Raw genomic sequence first — 21,766 nt, 5'->3', positions numbered from 1 at the left:
CTAAGAGGAAGGCTGTTTTTTTGTTTTGTAAAAGCTTGAAAGCAGATTTTTATTTTCTACAAGAAACGCATGCATTAGCTGCAGACTTCAATTTTTGGAAAAATCAATGGGGTGATAATATTTGGATGGCTTATGGAAACAGTAATTCTGCTGGTGTAGCTATATTGAAAGGCTCCTTTCAAGGAAAAATCCTCAAAAACATTGCTCATAACTCTGGAAGATGGTTAATTTTAGTTATTGAATTTATGAATTACATTTTCATTCTGGGAAATATATATGGGTACAATAGCAGTCATAGAAACACAATCCTCTTTGAAGAATTTGAAGAAGAATCACTGTCTTGTTAAACTCCTTCATGAATGCTAAATTGATATTGGGAGGTGACTGGAATTGCATTAATGATCCCATAATTGACTGTCACCCACAAAGACCTTTAAGAAGCACATGTGGAGAGTTTAACGACCTATGTTTACAATTAAACTGCTGTGATATATGGAGATTAAGGAACCCGTCTCAAATCCAGTTCACTTGGAATAACAAAGATTTATCAAAGAGATCCAGGATTGACTTTTGGCTTATTTCAAATGATTTAATAGATAAAGTAAAGGAAACCAAAATAGAACCTTCAGTACTCACGGATCACAAAATTGTTTCTCTGACATTGTATATAAGGAACCTTCCAGTTAAAGGTAACTCTGACTACTGGAAGTTAAACAATATGCTTTTGTGTGATAAGTCTTTCAAAGAAAAAGTCATAGAAATCATACATGATAATTGGAAGAAAGCTCAAGAAGAGAAAATATAAGGCAAACACTGGGAATATACAAAATTCTTGATTCGTAACATGGCAATTAAAAGGGGAAAGGAATTGGCTAAGGAAAAAAGAATTAAACAAGAGAAAATTTTAAAGGATATAATTTCTATTTATGAAAATTACACACTCTCTCAGATTGAAATCAACAGGTTAGCTGAGCTACAATCTGCTTTGGACAATATATATCAAAATATGGCACGTGGTGCATTTATCCGTTCCAGACAGAAATGGATGGAACACAGTGAAAAAAAACCCAAATATTTTCATAATCTAGAAAAAAGAAATGCTTCTGTGAATAACATGTATAAACTCAAAGTTGATCAGCAGATCTCTGAAAACCCTCAAAAAATTTCTATAGCTGTGAAGGAGTTTTATAAAAACTTATATTCTGAACCAAATGACATTTATAGCCCATCTCATTTTTTTTCTTCTATATATAACAAGGCACAACGCATTGACCAAACGCAAAAAAATGTTTGTGATCAAGATTTATCCCTGAGAGAAATTGAAAATAATATTAGATGCTTAAAAGATAATAAATCCCCAGGGAACGATGGACTTACCAGCAAGTTTTATAAGGCATTCCAAGACCACATTTCTGAATTTTTATTATATTTCTTTAAGGAGGCCATAGAAGTCGGTAAGCTCCCTGCAACAATGTGCCAAGGCCTAATCACCTTGATACCTAAACCCAATAAAAATCGACTACAGATTGAGAACTGGAGACCAATAACTTTAAAGGAGTCATCACCCGGAAATCGCAATTTCTCTCGTTAAATCATGCATATTGGTGTTTGACCTCTGTTGAAACTTGCCTGAAAAGCTGGAGTTTGAAAGTGGCTTATTTTTTTCGCTTTGGCTGTTTTTCCGAACAGGAATAGCGCACAGTAGTGCGCGTTCCTAAAGCACGAGATTTTGACTCTGCTCCTGTGGTGACGTTACCACAGGAGGCTACTTGCATATGCATCGGCTCACAGCCGTCCTCAGCCAGAGTGAGCACGCCGAATCTGCTTATTTCTCTGTCATTTTCACGCCATACATCGTGACCGCCAGCATTAAAACTCAGGTCTTACATGTAAAACACGAGTGTGAAAAGTAAGAAGGAAAAAAAAAAGAATTTACCATTCAGAGACATCCTGCTGTAAACGTGTATCTTCCACCGTCTCTGCCTCTTCACTCTCCCATTCGGTTTCCGACTCTGGCTCGTACATAAATGCCTGAATTCCGTAAGGTTCGTCATTTAGTGTGTGCGCCATGACAGGGGGCTGTTTATGTTTTGGAGTCTGTGTGCATGCAGGCTCGCCCCCCATTCCGGCTCTGTCCTTCCTGCGGCCAATCAACACGCGCCTCATTACATATTAATACAATGCACATCCGGACCGGTCAAAACCTCGCGCATAATCTCCCGAGAGAAAGTCGCGGTATGAAAAAGTGTCAAAACAAGCTCTATGTTTGATTTATTTTTTTTTATTTTTTTCTAATAAGTTTTAAGAATTGATCCAAAGCGATCCAAGAGGGACTGGATATGTAAAAAACCAGGTGATGACTCCTTTAATTAACAATGACGCAAAGTTATTGTCTCACATCTTTGCAGAAAGATTAAAATTTTGTTTAGACACACTTATAGACGATGGTCAGTCTGGTTTTATGCAAGGCAGACACATAAGCAACAATATTCGTTTGATCTTAGATTTGACTGACTACAAAGAATACATCGCAGACAACAGTTACATATTATTCATAGACATATATAAAGCTTTTGACACTGTAAAGCATGAGGTGCTATCGGAAGTGTTAGATTTTTTTGGGTTTGGTCAGTACTTTAAAAGGGCAATACAAACTTTATATAGTGAGTGCAACAGCTCAGTTAAACTTCCATGGGGGACCACTCACAGGTTCAACATCTCTCAGGGTATAAAACAAGGAGATCCAGCAGCTCCTTTTTTGTTTCTTTTGGTCATGCAAACAATTGCCCTACATATATATAATGATTCCTTTCAAGGTATTCAAATTTTAGGTAAAGAAATTAAATGTTGCCAGCTGGCTGATGATACTGCTATCTTTTTAAAGGACGAAATGCAGATTAAGAAAATCATAAATTGTCTTAATCTGTTCTCTAAAGTGACAGGTCTAACTCTAAATATTAAAAAGTGCACCCTTTTTCCTCTTAAAGATGGCAATATTCATTCAGCGGAAATTGAAGGTATTCCTGTTAATAGGAAGTAACATATTTAGGAATAAATATTTGTAAAAATCAAACAAACAGAATAGAGTCAAACTTCCAACCCCTTATTCCAAAAATTTTAAATAAATTTAACATGTGGCTCATGAGGGATTTATCACTCAAAGGTCGGGTACTTTTGTCCAAAACTGAAGGTTTATCACATCTTGTTTATCCAGCGAAAGAATTAGATGTACCCAACTCAATTGAAAAAAAAAAATAGATTCGACCTTATTCAACTTTCTATGGAAAAACAAGTCTCACTACCTAAACAGTAGTGTGTTATGTAATTGAGACTGTCAAGGAGGATTAAATACGCTGGACTTTCATTTATCTAACATAGTCTTTAAAGTGAACTGGATTAAACATTACATCCAAAATAAAGATAAATTATGGTACTTATTTCCCAATCTTATCTTTGAAAAAAAAAGGTGGTATAGAATTTCTTCTCAAACGTGATTTTGACATAGATAAACTCCCGATTCGGCTATCTAATTTTCACAGGCAGGCGCTTTTATGTTGGCTTCTTATATTACAAACATAATTTCTCTCCCCACAAACACTTAATTTGGAATAATAAAAACATCAGATATAAAAATAAATCAATCTTTTTTGATAATTGGGTAAGAAACAAGATTCTGTTCATATCACAATTGCTCAACGAGAATGGTCAATTACTTTCATACGCAGAATTTTTAAAGACCTTCGGTATTCCAATACCGGCACGAGAATATTGTATAGTGTTTGATGCGATACCAACATGCTTCTTAAGACTATTACAAGGCAGCAATGTGTTTAATGAACAACCAATGTTGAAGACTGATATCCTGCTGAATGGCATCAATATTAAAGATAAAAAAATGCAATAATAAATTGTTTAGACATATGTTGCAATGCTCTATTAATTCTCATGCCAAAAGTTATTGGAATGGTCTTTTTGATGGAATTAACTGGAAATTGGTATGGATTTACTAAAAAAAATATTTGATCAACAATAAAGTGAATGATGTTCACTATAAAATGATACACCTAATTTACCCAACAAACCATTTTCTCAAAAAATACAGACCTGATCTCTCTGATTCCTGTGTATTCTGTAAAATTGAGACAGAAACGATTGTACATTTATTTTATGATTGTATCTATGTAAAGTTCTTCTGGATTGATGTTGAAAATATGTTTGAATCACTATGTGGGATTAAGATCAACTTGCAAAAAAGGGATGTTATTTTTTACTTTGAGAAAAAGGTTATGGACCAAAGTCATGTATTTCTGTTAAACCTTATTTTTACGATTTTATGTACACAAATGCAAATGGACTGAAAGAAAACCCAATATACACCAATTTAAAAATGAAATGAGGATATACTTTGATACACTAACAGGACTAATGAACAGGAAGGCCATCCGGACTGTAGCTCTCTACAGAGCCTTGAGATCCTCATTGTGATTTTTTATTTATCCATTTATATTTTTCTATTTATTTATTTTCTCCACAAAGCCTTTGGGTCCTCTAATTGAGTCGAATATATGTACCCCATGTTCAGTATTGTTTGTTTGTCATTGGTGATAAATTTAAATAAAGATTGGAAAAAAAAAATTATTAAAAAAAAGTAAAATAAAACCATAATCAGCGCGCATAAGACCACTCTCTGAGCGCTCTCGGTCACTCTCTGCGCGCTCAGGGTCACTCTCTACGCGCTTGCTGTCTCCCTCTTTGCCTCCTGCCCGCTCGACTCTGCTGAGTTTTGGCACTCTGGGGGCGGGCATTGAATAGTAGGCCCCGCAACCCCCCCTCCTTTCTGATTGGTCACTTTAAACGCCTACTGTGTAAGAGAAAACGCGCTGGCCGAACCCTCGGTCCATGTAGCCCTCCAAAAGTTCCAGGAAGTGCTTAGCGGACAATAGAAAACAACAGGAAAACCACGATAATCGGTAAATAATGGTCAATAAATGCTTTGCAAAATGTTTATGCGCTTGTGTTAATTGCTTTGAACTCCGTTAAGTTTAGTAAACCTGTACAGTCGTTGACAGCAATAAAATCGTAATATATTCTGTTTATTTTTTTTACTTTCAGACTTGAGTGAGGCTAACAGGTGACTGACAAGTCTGGATTCACAGCAGCATTATGATGATAACTGTGTTCTAATAGGAAATCCATGGCAAATAATTGATTGATAAATTGATAAATTTTGATTTGAATTCATTGCAAATAAATGGAATTCTATCTCTATTTGTTAACTATTCTTACTTATCCCAAACTTACTCTACTCATTGATGCATAATAAATCACACAGTCTTGATTTTCCCAATGCATTTAATACTACAATGAATTCCTTAAAAACAGTATTTAAAGAAGTCAAATATGGAGCCAGAACAGTGACTTTAAAATTTGGCATCCAAAAAAAAAATTGGCATTGAAAACAAAACCAGTACTGAAAAGGAAACATTGTCATTGAAACATTTGATTTGAAAACAGTTGTATTGGCATTGAAACAAGCATTGGCACTGAAAAAATAAAGTAATTCAAATAATTCAAATCCGAAAATCTTATCATTTTATTGGGATTTTTTTGTATTTTTCAATGACAATCTTCAGATTTTTTCTTCACTTGTCACTTGTGTGCGGTGGCACAGAGCTCGGGGAGCAGACCAGAGCGCTGCTGTCGGCGCTGCAGCCCCGGCTCAGGAGCAACAGGCTGTTCTACTGTTGTGCTAACTGTGGCTAATGCTCTGTGCTCGGCGCCCCGGTACTACCACCACACTCCATACGCATAGAGACCGGAGCTCGGGAGCTGCGGGACAGAACCAGATACACAGAGACTTGGACACATCAGGAGAGAGCTTGAAGAAAAGTCTGCGAGGTAGTTGGACTCTGTGTTGCCCAGAGACGGCCGGCACACGGATCGTACATGGTGTCTTATGGCTGGACCGTCCAGCCCCACCTTCCCGCAGGCTGCTGCCATTACCTTCTCAAATGATATGCAAACCACGCTCTACTTGCCCCTCCCCTCAGGCCCCTCCCTCTCGACGCCAAAACAGTGACAGAAAGTTGAAACTGAAAATCAGTGACACTGAAAAAAAACTGACATTGTAAAAAATTAATTGAATTATTTGAATTACTTTCTTTTTTCAGTGCCAATACTTGTTTCAGTGCCAATACAACTGTTTTCAAATCAAATGTTTCAATGACAATGTTTCCTTTTTCAGTACTGTTTTGTTTTCAATGCCAATTTTTTTTTTGGATGCCAAATTTTAAAGTCACCGCTCTGGCTCCACAGTCAAACAGATCAGCACGTCAAGCTGTTTGTGTCCTTCCTGCTGTGTTGTCCTTGAATACAGTCTTCACCAGGTGTGCTGTGCTGCATGGGGATGCTCTGATCACTGGGAGAAAGGCGTGTGCATGTATGGCTTCCCCAAAGACAGAGACAGGAGAAAAGCATGGGTGGCTAAATTGGGATCAATAAAGTAATTCTGTTCTATTCTATTCTATTCTAAATTCAGAAGGAGCAATTTAACCACCTACAAAGATTTTGATAACAAAAAAATATGTGAGGTAATCATATTCAAACAGTACATTTGCACTTTCAAATACCACACCACTGGGAAGTTTAAGATTTTTTAAATTAAAACCAGAGAACAGAACAGGAAAAACAATGCAAAAACCAAGAGAAGTCAAGTTGCCACCCCTCCCAAGAAGCCTGTGATGTCATTCACCACATCGAGGAACTGTTTACGACAAAAACTGGTTCCTCCCTCATAGAGCTTCCAAAGCTATTAGGTTGAGGTTGCGGATTGAATAAAAAAAAAAAAAAAAAACAAAATGACAGGAAAAAAACAACACTTAATAGATGGCCATCTTGGAAGCAAGAGCCAAACCAACAAGGTGAAAAAGAACAGTGGCCTATAGGTTCAACATCAAGCAACCCCAGAAGAGCTGAAAGTGTTTCAGGACAAAGCCAGCATCACTGCCCCTCCACCTACCTGTATCCAGCAAACATCACTGTTCCAGCAACTACCAGAACCCGGCTACCATCATTAACAATTGACATGTAACATCCTCCTGAGCTATAAGATCTTTGGTCCTTACTCTTCAGTTCTCCTGATGTGCAGCATGCAGCATCAATTCTTACTTACTGCTTTACTTAGAGGACTCAAAGGCTTATCTAGTGTAGAGGACCACAAATGTCACAAAATATAAATAAAGCATAACTAATTGTATGATACAAATAGGCATAAATAAATTAGTTTATCAATTCATGTATTAATTATGTCATGTCATCATCTGTAACTGCTTTATCCCTTTTGCAAGGGGTCGCAGGGTTTGTTGCATGGAGCCAATCCCAGCTGTCTCTTGGCGAAGCTGTTTACACCCTGAACAAGTCACCAGCTCACCGCAGGCCTCACTGATGGCAACTGCACATCAGGAGCAATTTGGGGTTCAATATCTTGCTCAAGGACACTTCGCAAGCAGCTTGGTTCAGCCCGGAGGAGCCGGGATTTCAACCAGCAACCTTCCGATCACTAGCCGACCTGCTCTACCTGCTAAGCTACAGCCACCCTATTCATTATTAAAGCGAAACTCTCGCCAAAAAGCAACCGAGGCTTTATTTGGGATTGAAAGAGGCACTTTTAAGATTTACCGTAGTTTTGGTTTTGGGCACGTTAATTTTGAACGGGAGAGCTAGGGGCATGACACGCTAGCATCAAAATCGCTATTTTTAGAATACTAAGAAGGCTCTAAGAAGGAGGTGCAGCAGCTAACGTGAGTAGTTCAAAAACCTTCTTTTTCATAATCTCTGTGTACACAAACAATGTTCTCAATGCTCGTGTTCATGAGTAGAGACCCTGGTGATACTAGGAGCAAAGTTTCATGTTGTGTCTAGCCTTCTTAGTGTTCTAAAAATAGCGATTTTGATGCTAGCCTGTCATGCCCCTAGCTCTCCCGTTCAAAATTAACGGGCCCAAAACCGAAACTACGGTAAATCTTAAAAGTGCCTCTTTCGCCGTAATTATGCTTTTACACAAAGGTTTGACTCATATTCAATCCCAAATAAAGCCTTGGTTGCTTTTTGGCGAGAGTTTCGCTTTAAGAAACAAACTAAATTACAGAGTAATTAATTTTTTGATATTTTAATGGGTAATAAAAAGATGGATTTTAAATGGAATTTTCAGATGAAATATTAATCCATCCAGACAAAGTTCCAATTAAAAGGGATTTACAAAAACAACATTAACCAGTTAATAAGTACATTAATTAAAAATATTTGAATGAATTCATAAATATATGATGGAATAAGGTTAGGGTTGATTTCCTTTTTCTATCTGAATTTCCATTTACCCGCTGCTTTTCCTTTTCCTATTAGCAATTCCATTTGCTAAGTCATTTAGCCTCTCCTTTTAGCCTCTCTGTGACACTTTGAACATTGAGCTGGTAAAACAAGGTAAAACAATGCAAATTAGCCCTGGGATGTAACAAGCTCTCTGATTGGTTATTTTCATCTGGTAAGTCATCTGTAGATGTATGACATGCCAGATCACAGTTACCAATCAGAGAACTTGTTACATCTGATGGGAAAGGTGTAAGAAAGATAATGTGGTAGAGGAGGACTTGTGCATTTGCAAGGGCACTAGAGGCTTCCGCCCAGGGACGGACTGGCCATTGGGCAATGTGGGCAAATGCCACTGCGGCCGCCTGGTCACAAATAAACAAATAAATGAATAAATATAAAGCGGAGCGGCTGCATCAATAGGCGGCCGCGGCCGCAAATGAATAAATAGGCTAAATAAATGAATATAGCGGGGCGGCCACAAATGAATGGCCAGGGACGCTCATATGCCATTCGGGCCAGCCGATAAGTCACAGAATGGTCCCAAGCTCATTTCTCCCAGCAGTTTCGAGCGTCAATAAAGTTTTAAAGTCAGAGGGAAACCAAACTTCTTTTAATCCAATATACTAAATATTATATGATCTAATCAGTATTTATATGCCACATACGAGTCTCTATATCACAGTCACGGTTACCTTCTACAGTCACAAACTTTTATATCATTCTGTATTGTTTTGTAGCGAAATGTCTTATTCAGATGTTCAAAAACGTGCATGGTTTGAAATAAAACAAATCTACCTGCATTTTTTTATTTGAATAGTTGTTTGCAAAAGTTAAAATGAAGCAATGCCTTCTGGGAATTTCAAGACTGAATCGAAACCGACTGATTTGTTTTTAAAATCAAGTGCAGCTTCAGCTAACACTAGCGCTAATACTGCTAGCACCAGCACACCAGGGAGTAAGACAAGACAGTGAGGAATATGAGCAAGAGGAGGATGAAGAGGTAGACATGGATGACTGCGTGACGGTAAGACACGTTTGTATTATGGAGCGGCTGGCTCTGATGATTTATTAATGTGTTTTATGTATTGGGGTGTAGTTGTTTATAGCTTGGGAATTTACGTTTACTATCACCAGGGCTATCAAAAGTGCCTGTTCTTTCCCAGCAAACATTTTCTCGACCTGCGTCGAGATGAAGACGTCCAATCGACGTCGTGTCACGTCGTGACTTTAATTCGACTGTTTTTCAACATGATAAAATAATATCAGGGCAAATATGAACTACATAAATATGCATTTTAGAGCGGTTTAACTAAATAAATACTGCCAGAAATTTTTTTCTCGACCTGCGTCTAGATGAAGACGTCTAATCGACGTCGCGTCATGTTGTGACTTTAATTCGACTGTTTTTCGACATGATAACATTAGGGGGAATACGATCTCTAAAAAACACTGTCAAGAATTATTTCCTCTACCTACTGCTGTGTCAAGATGAAGATATCCAGTCATGTCGGGACGTTTCCCAGCAAACATTTCGACGTCTGTTTCACGTCTAATCAACGTCGGTCCAGCAGGTTGATTTGACGTCTATCTGAGGGGCTGAAATGACCAACATATTAACGCACGCGAATGTTAAAGTGTATTCGAAATTATGGAAATATGTTTGTGAATTAAAGAAAACAATGTAGTATCATGTATATTGGCAATGTGGGCTGAAATGTTTGTGATTCTAGCATCCATGTAGGAACTATTTTTCCTCGCATAGTTAACGCACCTAGTGGTTTCCCACGCATGCGCAAGAGAAAACTTGGCAGTGGCAGTTGACGAGGACGAGAGACGGAGTCAGACACGTGTAAAAGGTCAGTTACGAAAAGTACTCTAATTTAATATGAAACTGTGTTTGGTGAGACATTATACGTTTATCAATTGCATGTTAAACATTTGATTTTGTCGCTGCATCGTGTATTGTTACAGATAGCTGGTCTTTGCTTTTATTCGTAACCGAGCGGCGGCTAGCAACCGAAGTTAGCTTCTGTGTGAACCAGCCATGTGTCCAAAAGCCTTTTCCCGTGCATTGTGCAGTGACCTTTTGGAATATCTGTTGTAGCCGGTCTTCTTTTTTAGTATTTCAGGCTTTTGTAGCGACAGGTATGATAGCTTCGAGCTAAATGGACTAATGAGCCGAGAGTTAGCTCACAGGCGACATGAGGCAAGGACAAACAATGTCCGACTAGGCCTCGTACTGTTTCAATGCCTGCACCCTCTCAAACGTGTTTTACAGAACATTACATTACTTCTGAACTGTTTACGATAGGTTTAGGGTCTGTGTAATCTCGTAACTTGTACGGGAACAGACGCCAAACCAAGCCTAGCATCGATGCTAAACCGAGCCTAGCATCGAGCAGTGCAGCACGATCTAACGTTACACACACAGCCACCTGTCAATTGCCCTTTTTCGATAGAAAAGGTGGCACATATGCTCCAAGTCAAGGGCGGCAATGTGCCGACCTGTCCTTCTAAAACAGAGGCGTAACTTAATATTTCTCATTTTCCAAAAGCTGCCTCTGAGGTAGGCGTAAACAGGTGACGTGACATGAAGCTCGAAGTTGGTCTGTGAACAAGGACAACAAATTTGTCTTCAAAATAAGAGCTTTACATTGCACCACATTGGAGTTTAGAACTGTTTCCTTAGGGGTGGGCTTTTAATTTGAAAGTAGCGACCGATCCTAGCTTGCTTCTACAACAAAACGCTAACACAACCAAACAGCTACAGAGACCGAGGAGATGCTAGCATCTCCTGGATCTCAGCAGCTGTCCAGCTGCTCATCTTAATGTCTGCGTATGAAATGATGGACTGACTGCTGTGATCAGCTGTTTCCTGGTTTGGAAACTCCCCGGCTGTGGGTCGCACCATAGACATATATAGACATATATACATAGACGCCTCATTGAGCGCTGGACCGTACGTCAACGTCGCCGCTATATTGGAGGAGGCAGGCCAGCCCCATGAACTAATACGAGTCAATGAAGTGAACATGATAAAGCTCACTTCTACAAAGTGCCATAAGTTAATGCCTCTCATTTAAACATTCACACACAAGGATATATTCAGGAAACAGATAGGAACCAAAAACAACATCTGTAACGTTCTCTGATCACTATAAACTACTCCTTATATGTTCAGTGTACAGGTCCGCACCAAACCACAATATGTATTTTTATAATGTTTTTACGAGTGTTTATAGCTGCTAATGTATGTTACGCTGTTACTGTGATGATACATGGCAGTTAAATATTTAATCTGTGTCTATAACCACATCCTGATACGTAAATGTGACATCTTTTTACCACACTGTCAACTTGTTTAATTAAATTTAAGTTTAAATAACTGACTTCATAATATATGATTCAGAATCAGAAATACTTCATTGATGCCCGACGAGAAACTGCAGCGTTACAGATGATGTAATGATTGATCGCCATGATTGTTGTTACTAGTGGGCCGCTGGTGGGTGAAAATGCCAGGGCCGTTTTTTGTTCCCAGTCCGTCACTGTCTGTGTGTTTGTTACTATGAGGAACACCTAGTATATCTAAATGACTATTTGCATGTTTCCATCGTTCTGTGTAGGTGATCTCCATGTCAACAACCTGTATGCAAAACCAGCTGGCCAAAACCCCAACATAGTCAAATGACCCTTGCAACATAAACTGCCCCTAAGACCAACTTAGGGGCTGAAGAGAATCAAGCAAAAAAGCTCCATCATCATGGAAACTTAAAGAGTATAGTGATTTAGACACTTCAGTTTATCTGTACTGGATACAAAATGTGCATGCTGCTCTTAACACACACATATATGCACATAAAACACATCTGTGCATATTTACTGGTATGAAATATGTCAAGTTGTGTCGTGAGTTTCCCATCTCTTAAACATTCAGTGTAGGAAATGTAGTCATCACCACCACTGTCTGTGTTAAAAGACACATGAAGCCAAAAAGAAGCTTGATTCTCCAGGTATGGAAGTACGTGGATCGTCCATGTTGTGCAGCCCATAGAGCATGTGCACCAAAGTCGGCTAACTTCTGGTTAAACACACGGCTAACTTGAATAGAGACAAAATGATTTAATCATGCAGCTCTTCTGAACGTACCAATTTTTATTAGACCGAATGATGATCAAAAAAATGTATACAGTGTATAACAAATGCTACTTTCACAATGTAAGCTTAAAGAAAAAGTCTCCTTCAGCTGCATTGCATCACAGGATATGTATTAAAGCATGGCACCCTCCCTAGAGGCTTGGTTGAGTGGTGCTGATGACCTATGATCCCTTCCTAGGCCATATATAACTGGCTTTGGTCTTGGTCCACAGACAGCTTGCCTTATCATGATCCTGTGTGGTAATAGGGTTAGCAAAAAAATACATCAGTGAAACAGCCAGAGACATTAAGAATAGACAACTAAACATAAATACTGCTCACAGCATCCTCTGAGAAGAGGTCAAAGGTCAACATGCAGGAGTTGGGAGACTTTTAGAGAAAGGTTAAGAAGATCAATCACATCTGAAACGAGCGACCATCTGTGAACAGAGACCGGGGTTACTGTCTTCACTGATATACAAGCAACTGTTCACCAAAAGTTCATAATTAGGTCTTGTGGTGACATTTATTTCTCCATTTGCTGCATGAAGATTAGAAGATGCAATTAAAAGTTCAGAATCTTTAGAAACGGGACCTTTGAGAACAGACATCAGTCTAGCTTTAGCCAAGTTTACTGCTACACTGAGGTAACCAGAATCTGACATGCTGCTTTTACTTAATGTCAGTGAACAGATAATCATTACATAATTTATCTCACAGCTATACACTACTGAGTGTCCTAGACATCAGAGTACAAAGTCTTCCCATCACGGTCCTCCCAGGTCACACATGTCCTAGGTCTGTGGGCGATCCTGGTGACATCCAGTTCAGGTTTACTGTAGTACCACTTATTGAGCAACTGGTCCATCTGGTCCTGCTTTGATATCCCATGTAGTCGCTCCTCTTCTTCTTCCTCCCATGCCTCTCGGGAGTTTGCGATGAAAGGTGGGTGGGGAAGATGGAGTACAGTATCCTCTCTCATGTCTTCAAAGAACTGCACCACACATTTGCGGGCAAAATCACGGGCATGCAGGACACAAGTTTCATCGAAGAGCTTCTGTTCCACGTCGAGGTAGTTACTCCAGTAACGAGTCTGCAAGAAGGTGGCATGATCATCAAAACAGGGCTTGATGAGACGTCCTATTGCTCCTAGTACAATCAGGAAGAGGAGGATGGACCAACCGACTGCCTAGACAGGACGAGGAAATTTAGCCACACAAAAACAACAAAAGCTATCAGTCATTTGGTGCAGTGACAAGCCTGCAGCTATAATTCAATAACACAAACTGTTGCTGATACCCCCACATGTGGAGGATGGGTGATCGGCTGACCAGTCTAACAGCAGTTCCATTAGGAATAACTCTAATAATGCAGTCTGAGCCATTTAATGTGAAAGTGAATGTAGACCCTTGGTACAGTTTATTAAGAGCCTGTGCCCAGGGATGTACCCCTAAAGAGCATTCCTGAGGGCAAGTTTCACCGACTTGTGGGAAATTTGGTACATTTGTGTATTGCACATGACCTTCTAAAAAGTCAGTTTTTGCCATGGCCTTAACCTGTCACCAAAACAGGAAGTCAGTCAATTTGTATTTAGTGTTCATACTTGCAGATATTGTACTTACACAAAATCCTCCTAGAGCTTTTACCAGATCGAAATTTTACCAGATTTTGTCACGGCAATCTAAACACCTTTGCAATGACTTTCCATTATTAAAAGTGTTCATTAAAAGGCGTGGCCGTGGCAGCGCAACAAATGTTGATAGTTCACCAAGAAAAAGAAATTTGCAGAATTCCACTGTACATGGTTGAACCTGCCTGAAATTTCACAGATTTGGTAAGAGTCCTGGCCTAAAAACATTTACATGCCAATATTTTGTTACAGTCATAGCATTTACATCACCTTTTTTTAAGTAGGGATGTACTTTTCCTGGCAAGATGACAAAATCTGCCTCAAACATAGTGAAATCAGACTTAAAGTGAAACTCTCGCCAAAAAGCAACCAAGGCTTTCTTTGGGATCGAATATGAGTCAACCCTTCATGTGAAAGTGCGACCTGACAGGCAGGAGAGTAATGGTGAACCGCTCCTCAGCCTGCCTGTCAGGCCGCACTCAGGGGATCGACACTTTTTGCCTGCCATGACGGCAATGCGCAGGAGCTGAATCAGCTTACGTGAGTAGTTCAAAAACCTTCTTTTTCATAAACTCTGTGTACACAAACAATGTTCTCAATGCTCTAGTTCATGAGTAGAGACCCTAGTGATGCTACGAGCAAAGTTTCATGTTGTATCGAGCCTTCTTAGTGTTCTAAAAATAGCGATTTTGATGCTAGCATGTCCTGCCCCATGCACTCCCGTTCAAAATTAACGTGCCCAAAACCGAAACTACGGTAAATCTTAAAAGTGCCTCTTTCGTCCTAATTATGCTTTCACATGAAGGTTTGACTCATATTCAATCCCAAATAAAGCCTCAGTTGCTTTTTGGCGAGAGTTTCGCTTTAAGACGTTGATGACACTCACATTTTGAGTTTTTCATTGAAGGGCCTGGCTGTGGTGGCACAGTAACAGTACAGTAAAAATTATCACACTTACATCTACAAAAATCTTTCTTGATGTCATGACAGGAATGCAGCTATTTTGAAGTTCTCTGCTCATTTTTGCTGATTTGCATGTGCATCTTCCTATAGCTCTTACCTGAATGACTTCAAATTTTGTCATGAAAATCTTAACAATTTGCAAATAAAAAGTTATCAAAAGCTTGATTTTTCTTTCATTGTGTGGCCAAGGCAGGGCAGTAAATATTAATGATTCACTATTACACAAGCAACCTTAAAAAAGGAAGAACACAAGGAATAAAGTAGAAACACAACGCCATGAATAAAAACCAGAAAACATCACAGGAGGGCACTCAAAGGCAATCGGGGGGCTTCTTGCTTTCTTTGGGTTATTTCAGTTTTAGTAATTGAAGCTCACTTTTTGTTTCATAATCCTGCCTGCCTCCCATGTGTTTCTGCATTTGGGTCCTAACCTTTTCACAAAGCATAACAACATCATGGTCAAAAGTTTACACACATTTGGAAAAAACATTTACATCATGGCAGTCTTGATTTCCAATGATTTCTACAACTCTCATTTCCTGTGATGGAACACAAACTACCTTGACAAAAAACAGTCATGACTTTTGATGGTGAAGTTGAAGGACTTCTGAAAATGTGACCATATCTGCTGGATGAAAGGTAACATGAACAATCAAATTCTCTTTGTAGAATGGCTTTAATGTCTTCAGAGTAATTCTGATTGATAACAGCTGGTGACTTTTCTGGGCCCATTAAATAGGGCATGTTTGATACACCAATTACATCGAGCCATTAGAGACACTACAATGGGAAAGTGAAAGGAGCTCAGCATTGATCTGAAAGAGTTCATTATTGATTTGAGCAAGTCAGGAAAGTCACTTGGAGCCATTTCAAAGTAGTTACAGGTCCCAAGATCAACTGTACAAACAACTGTTTGCAAGTATAAACTAAACACGAACTTTCACCTGCTACTGTGAGAAAACTGGTCAGGATGCTCAAGATGTCACTAAAAAGCAAGTCTGTAATGAATTAGAAGCTGCTTGAAGACAGCTGTCAGTGTCCACACTCAAGTGTGTTTGACATCAACATGAGCTGGAGGCTGCAGTGCAAGAAAAAACCCTTTGGTCGAGACAGGGCACCTTAAAGCTCCACCGATGTTTGCTGCTGATCACATGGACAAAGAAAATACCATCTGGAGAAAAACTCTGATCACATGAAACAAAAAATGTTGTTGTTTGGCCACAATGAGCAGCAACCGGTTTTGGAAAGAGAAAGTGAGGCCTTTAACCCAATGAACACCATACCTACTGTCAGGCATAGTGCAGTATTATACTGTGGGGCTGATTTGCTGCCAGTGGATCTGCTGCTCTAAACAAAGTAAATGGAATAATGAAGAAGGAGGATTATCTTAATGTTTTCAGGAAAACCTAAAGTCATCCGCCAGATGATTGGCTCTTGGGTGCAGTTGGGTGTTCCAATAGAACAATGATCCCAAATGCTCATCAAAAGTGGTAAAGGAGCAGCTGGATCAGGTTCGAATTGACCAAAGAAATGTAATTGAACTTCAACAACACCCCTGAAACTCATTGGCCACCCCAGATCTGATAGGTAGTTGGTCAAGTTCGTCAAACAGGAGAAATGCTGTTAATTACTGATGATAGCTGATCAGCTGTATTAGGGCCAGTTTAACATTTTTAGCTAACACAGTAATGGTCAGCCAACGGTCGTTAATGAAATAGGAGGACAGACACAGTGATACGGAATCGCATTCTATTCACTGGATTTAAAAGAATTACACACCTTATCTCGTAATTACGAGATCAGGATCTCGTAAGTATGAGAAAGGGTCTCGTAATTACAAGAAAGTATCTCATAATTATGAGATGAGGAAAGGACTCATTGACTGTGGTCAAGCCAGCCGTGGTTCGCGTTTGCTTGGTCAAATCAGCCGCACCGTTTTTTTCTAGTGCGCGAAATCTAATAACATTTACGGTAATCGTACTGAAGCCGCTCTGAAGAGCTGCTGGTAGTGACTGTGTGGGTCAGACTGCAGTCTCGCAGTCAGACCCATGAAGCATATGAGGATAAGGATTTTGACAGAGGATTACCTAAATAGTACACAGTAGAAGTACTTCATTATAGTTACACAAGTATTCTAGGAAGTACTTAGTTCAGCAATATATGAATCTTGGTCTACTTATGGAAAATAAGTTTTTTTAATGACACATAAAAGTTGGGCGAAATATCCTTATTCTTTTTCTCTGTTAAGGACTTTGACACAGGATTATGCGAAAAGTACACAGTAAAAGTACTCCATGTTTTGCATGCAAGCAGTCTAGGAAGTGCTAAGTCCAGCAGTTTATGAATATTGAACTACTTATGGAAACAATGTTTTTTGTTGTTGTTTTTTCTCATGTCGTCCTTTAATTTGAAATCCGGATACCTTCGTGATACCTTCAGTTTATTACTGGGAGTATTTACTGTAAAAGTATGATCTCATAATTATGAGATCCTAATATAATTACGAGATCCGGATCTCATTATTACAAGATCTTTTCTCGGTCGGCTGCGTACATGGCATTAAACTTCGCAATGCCATGGCCAACCCAGACTAGCTTTGTGTCCCATCTTGGCCACCCCAGTAAAAAATGTCCTGGATACGCCACTGGTTACTTAACTTACACAGATTGAAAATATTTTAGCGAGTTATATCTTCCCTTTTTTCCATTGTTTCATCTCAGTCCATACAACAATGCAGTAAATAAATAATTAATTAAAAAAAATAAATAAGGGGTATTTTGTATTTCTTCCGTAAGTGTTCAACCCATCGATTATTGCAGAATTGATGAATCATGATACTTTTGTCACCATAGGCATTTTAAAGCTTATGCCAATCGTTCATATATACATACATACATACACACAAACATCTAGCATAAGTACAATTGGTTGAGTTGAAGCAGAGAGTGAGTAAACTGTGATAGATGTTTGTGTGTTTTTTATGTGTATGCATGCTGAAGTAAACAGCTTACTTGTGAATAGCAGCGAACATAGCGAGAGACTGCTTTGCGGAAAGAGCTGTTCCTGAAGATGATATCCTCCTTGCAGGGCACTTTGGCCATGATTTTAATCACATCCAGACCTGTATTGTTGGGCAAACCTGACAAAACACATAATCCATCATATAGACTATACTGCCATATGTAGACTGTATTTAGAACACTCATTGAATATGTATTTCTTCTTTTTTTATGTTTCCAGATACCTGAGAAGAGTGCAGGGTCTACACTAACACTGAAAGCACAAATGAAGATCTTTCCATCCAACAACGTGACCAGGATCCACACCATTGGTGCCAGCAGAGCCCTCTGGATCATGGCAGAGAACAGGTACCTGCAGGAAGATATTGGGACTATACAGCTTCACCCGCAAACATCATATTTAGGTCTATCACATTCTCCTGCTCACTGAGGGCATCACTGCAACGTATGTGTTGTATATACTGGAGTTACAGTGTATATATCGTTTTATATGTGGGGAGGCGAGATCTATCAATAGAGTGGAACAATCCCTGCAAAGGAACTTACATCTGGTGAGTCAGACTAATTACATACTACACTGTGTGCACGATTATTAGGCAAGTCTTATTTTTGAGGATTATTTTTATTAATGAACAACTACAGTGCTCTTGGTTAATCCAGAATGTTAATAAACCTCAAACTTTCTTGATCTGTTGATGATCAACTTTTTGTGCAGCAACCACAGCCTCCCAGACACTGTTTAAAGAGGTGTTATGTTTTCCTTCACTGTAAATCTCCCGTTTAAGAAGGGCCCGCAAGTTCTCAATTGGGTTAAGGTCTGGTGAGGAAGGGGGCCATGTCGTATTTTTTTCATCTTTAAGGCCTTTACTGGCTAACCACACAGAGGAGTACTTGGATGCATGTGATGGAGTATTGTCTTGCATTAAAATCATTGTCTTTTTGAAAGATGCAGACTTCTTCCTGTACCACTGCTTGAAGAAAATGTCTTCCAAAAACTGGCAGTCGGTTTGGCAGTTGCTTTTGAGTCGAAAAGGTCCAACCAGTTCATCTTTAATAATGCCAGCCCATACAGGTACCCCACATCCACCTTGCTGGCGTCTGACTTGAAGTGGAGCTCTGTGCTCGTTACTGGACTGGACAGGACTGGCTAGTCACGGACCCATCCATCTGGTCCGTCAGGAGTCACTCTCATTTCATCAGTCCATAAAACCTTAAAAAAAAAATCTGTCTTCAGATATTTCTTGGCCCAGTCTAGACGCTTCAGCTCATGTATCTTGTTCAGTGGTGGTTGGGTTTCAGCCATCCTTACCTTGGCCATGTCTCTGAGCACTGAACATCTTGTACTTCTGGGTACCCCAGGTAGGTTGCATTTATGGAATATGACAGACCTGGAAGATAATGGGTTCCTGGTAGCTGCACACTGGATTCTTTTCAAATCCTTGGTAGTTAATTTTAGTCTTTTTTCCTCTGCATCCCTTTTTTACTTTTAGAGTCAGTTAAATCTCTTTTTTGGCCCATTTTGCCTGAGGAAAAGAAGCTGCATTATAATTATGCACACCTTGATATAGGGTGTTGACCTCCTAAGGCGCACCCCCCTCATTACACAGATACACATCACCTGCTACGCTTAATTCCATTAAGCACTCAAGTTTGTACAGCTTGGAGTTAGAAAATATGCATAAAAATGATGATATGGTCAAAATACTAATTAATAATTGATTAATAATTGTGCCCACAGGCTATACCTGCCTCACCTGCAGTGCCCATTGATCATCACAGGTACTATATTTACTCATAATGTAATCCAAAAAAGATAATTTATTATTCTTCATATGGTTGTATGAAACAGTAAGTAAATATTTGACTCACTTAACCACAGCAGGATTTTTGGATCTGTTACCAATGGGTCTCATCCACTCATCCATCATGACGCCTGTATGCCGATTAATCAAGACCCCCAGGAAGAACAGAATGATGGGCGGGACGATCATCACTCCCAGAGAGTACAGTTTGTTATACTGAGGAAGGCACGGGCAGTTAAAGTCAAAGCTGGTGTAGAGCTTGACACTGACCAAGGCCAGGATGATACAGATCCCATTGGAGATTGACTCAGAGTTGGACTGGAAGTACTGCAGGACTAACTTCAGACGCTCCATATCTTAAATAGAATGTAGGTAATGTTCAGGGCAGAGGTAGAAACAGCAAGATGATCCAACTGCTGCTAGGGAGATAGCCAGTAAAATTTAGCTTCTGTGAAAATCTGCTATTAAGAAAAAAAATCTGCAGATAAAGTCTGATATCCAGACAATTCACCTTACCTCACAAAGTAACAATTGAAGCAGCATCAGTCAACAATCTGCATCTTGGTGGGAAGATACTAGTACTGGAGTGAGTCCTGCAGTGATCCAGGGAGAGTATGAGAATGTATGAATGCACCTGCGTGGGGGACCACACCCTGCCTCATTGTTAAAGCAGCACTCACATAAAAGGCTCACAGAGAGAAAAGGAGCTGTTAAGCTGTATAGTGTCATTACTGGACCTGAAACTCAACTTTCAAGCATACCAGACTGTACAATAAATCAACAACCACTGTTGTTCAGACAGATTCAATGAGCCAACATTAGATTCAAAGGGGTAAGTCAGTTTTACAAACCTGTTGATTTGTTCCCATTCTGTCTGATGAGTATAGGTGTCCCGTCAGACTTTTTAATGATGCTAGATTTTCACATTGTCACAATCATCAAATTAGCTCAAACTGTCAGTACTGTGTTTTTCCTCTTGTTCCTACAGTTGAATGTTTAAGCTTCATTCTGTGGAATGATGTATGTGCAGTTAGACACGAGAGAGCTGTTTTTTCATTCATTACGCAAAGTGTTCCTCTGTGCTCAGTGAAAATCTGTTTTTGTGACATCACAAAGAGTTGGAAGCCAATTCTAGAAAATGGACTTGACAGTGAAGTAGGGGGCCTCTTGTGCCCTACAATTAAACTTTTGAAATTAAAAATGTTTTCTACAGTAAGGAATAGGCTCTTTACTCAAGGGTGAAAATAAATGAATAAACAAAATTTAAAAAAAAGTAAAATTAGAAGTACTGTTTTAACTTCTTTACTCCAGTATAAAGTAATAAAGTACAGCCTCTGAAATGTACTCAGAGTATCACAGTAAAAAGTCTCCCTCTTCTCCCTCTTCCTTATCATAAGGGAAGAACAGCCATGTTTTGTCATGTCTCCGGGGAGTATAGAGTGTCCAACTTCATAGCAGTGTTTGTATCCCCACCCCTGCAGTCGCCAGCAGATCTCGCTGTTGCAGGAGGTCAGCTGGAGTTCAACTTCAATGCGCCCAATGATTGACACTTCTCAGACACTACCCTTGGCTCTGATTGGTTGTATTGACCTGGGAGCAGTGGATTATTGCAAATTAAATTAGGGTCACTGGGTGGAGCCACAGACAGTGGATTTTTACACAGCTGACCTGTATCTTATTCTACCGTCAGATCATAATGACAATTTTAGCAAATATAACCAAAATGTAGCTTTATCACATACAAACCAGCTTTAATTGTAGTTGAACATTTAAAAAAAAAATTTGCAAGGTATGTCATAGTATGTCCTGTGGTCTGTATTTTTTGGGGGGCAGGGATGATGGTGGAG

The 21,766-nt window shown here is 39.4% G+C and overlaps 1 protein-coding gene and 1 long non-coding RNA gene across 3 annotated transcripts; one reads left to right on the top strand and one right to left on the bottom strand.

Moving 5' to 3' along the window:
- Window positions 1-12,504: 12,504 nt before the first annotated feature.
- calhm3 (calcium homeostasis modulator 3) lies at window positions 12,505-20,282 on the bottom strand. 2 transcript variants are annotated; one of them, XM_030442444.1, is made up of 4 exons: window positions 19,987-20,282; window positions 18,342-18,469; window positions 18,109-18,236; window positions 12,505-13,693 (listed from the first exon to the last, which is right to left on the bottom strand). In XM_030442444.1, exons 1-4 carry the CDS (start codon window positions 20,271-20,273, stop codon window positions 13,244-13,246), a joined length of 993 nt encoding a protein of 330 aa, XP_030298304.1. In that variant the 5' UTR covers window positions 20,274-20,282; the 3' UTR covers window positions 12,505-13,243. The 2 variants fall into 2 exon arrangements, with proteins under 2 accessions (XP_030298304.1, XP_030298305.1); XM_030442445.1 differs by having other exon boundaries at window positions 12,505-13,597.
- LOC115596948 (uncharacterized) lies at window positions 14,606-20,110 on the top strand. Its single transcript, XR_003986980.1, has 4 exons — window positions 14,606-14,674; window positions 18,338-18,465; window positions 19,856-19,896; window positions 19,997-20,110. It is a non-coding gene; the product is annotated as an uncharacterized LOC115596948 (long non-coding RNA).
- Window positions 20,283-21,766: the final 1,484 nt, after the last annotated feature.

Source organism: Sparus aurata, chromosome 15 (genome assembly GCF_900880675.1).
Source record: "Sparus aurata chromosome 15, fSpaAur1.1, whole genome shotgun sequence".
NCBI classification, from domain to species: Eukaryota; Metazoa; Chordata; class Actinopteri; order Spariformes; family Sparidae; genus Sparus; species Sparus aurata.
Note: the sequence above shows the minus strand (reverse complement) of the source record. Positions and strands in the feature narration are given on the sequence as shown.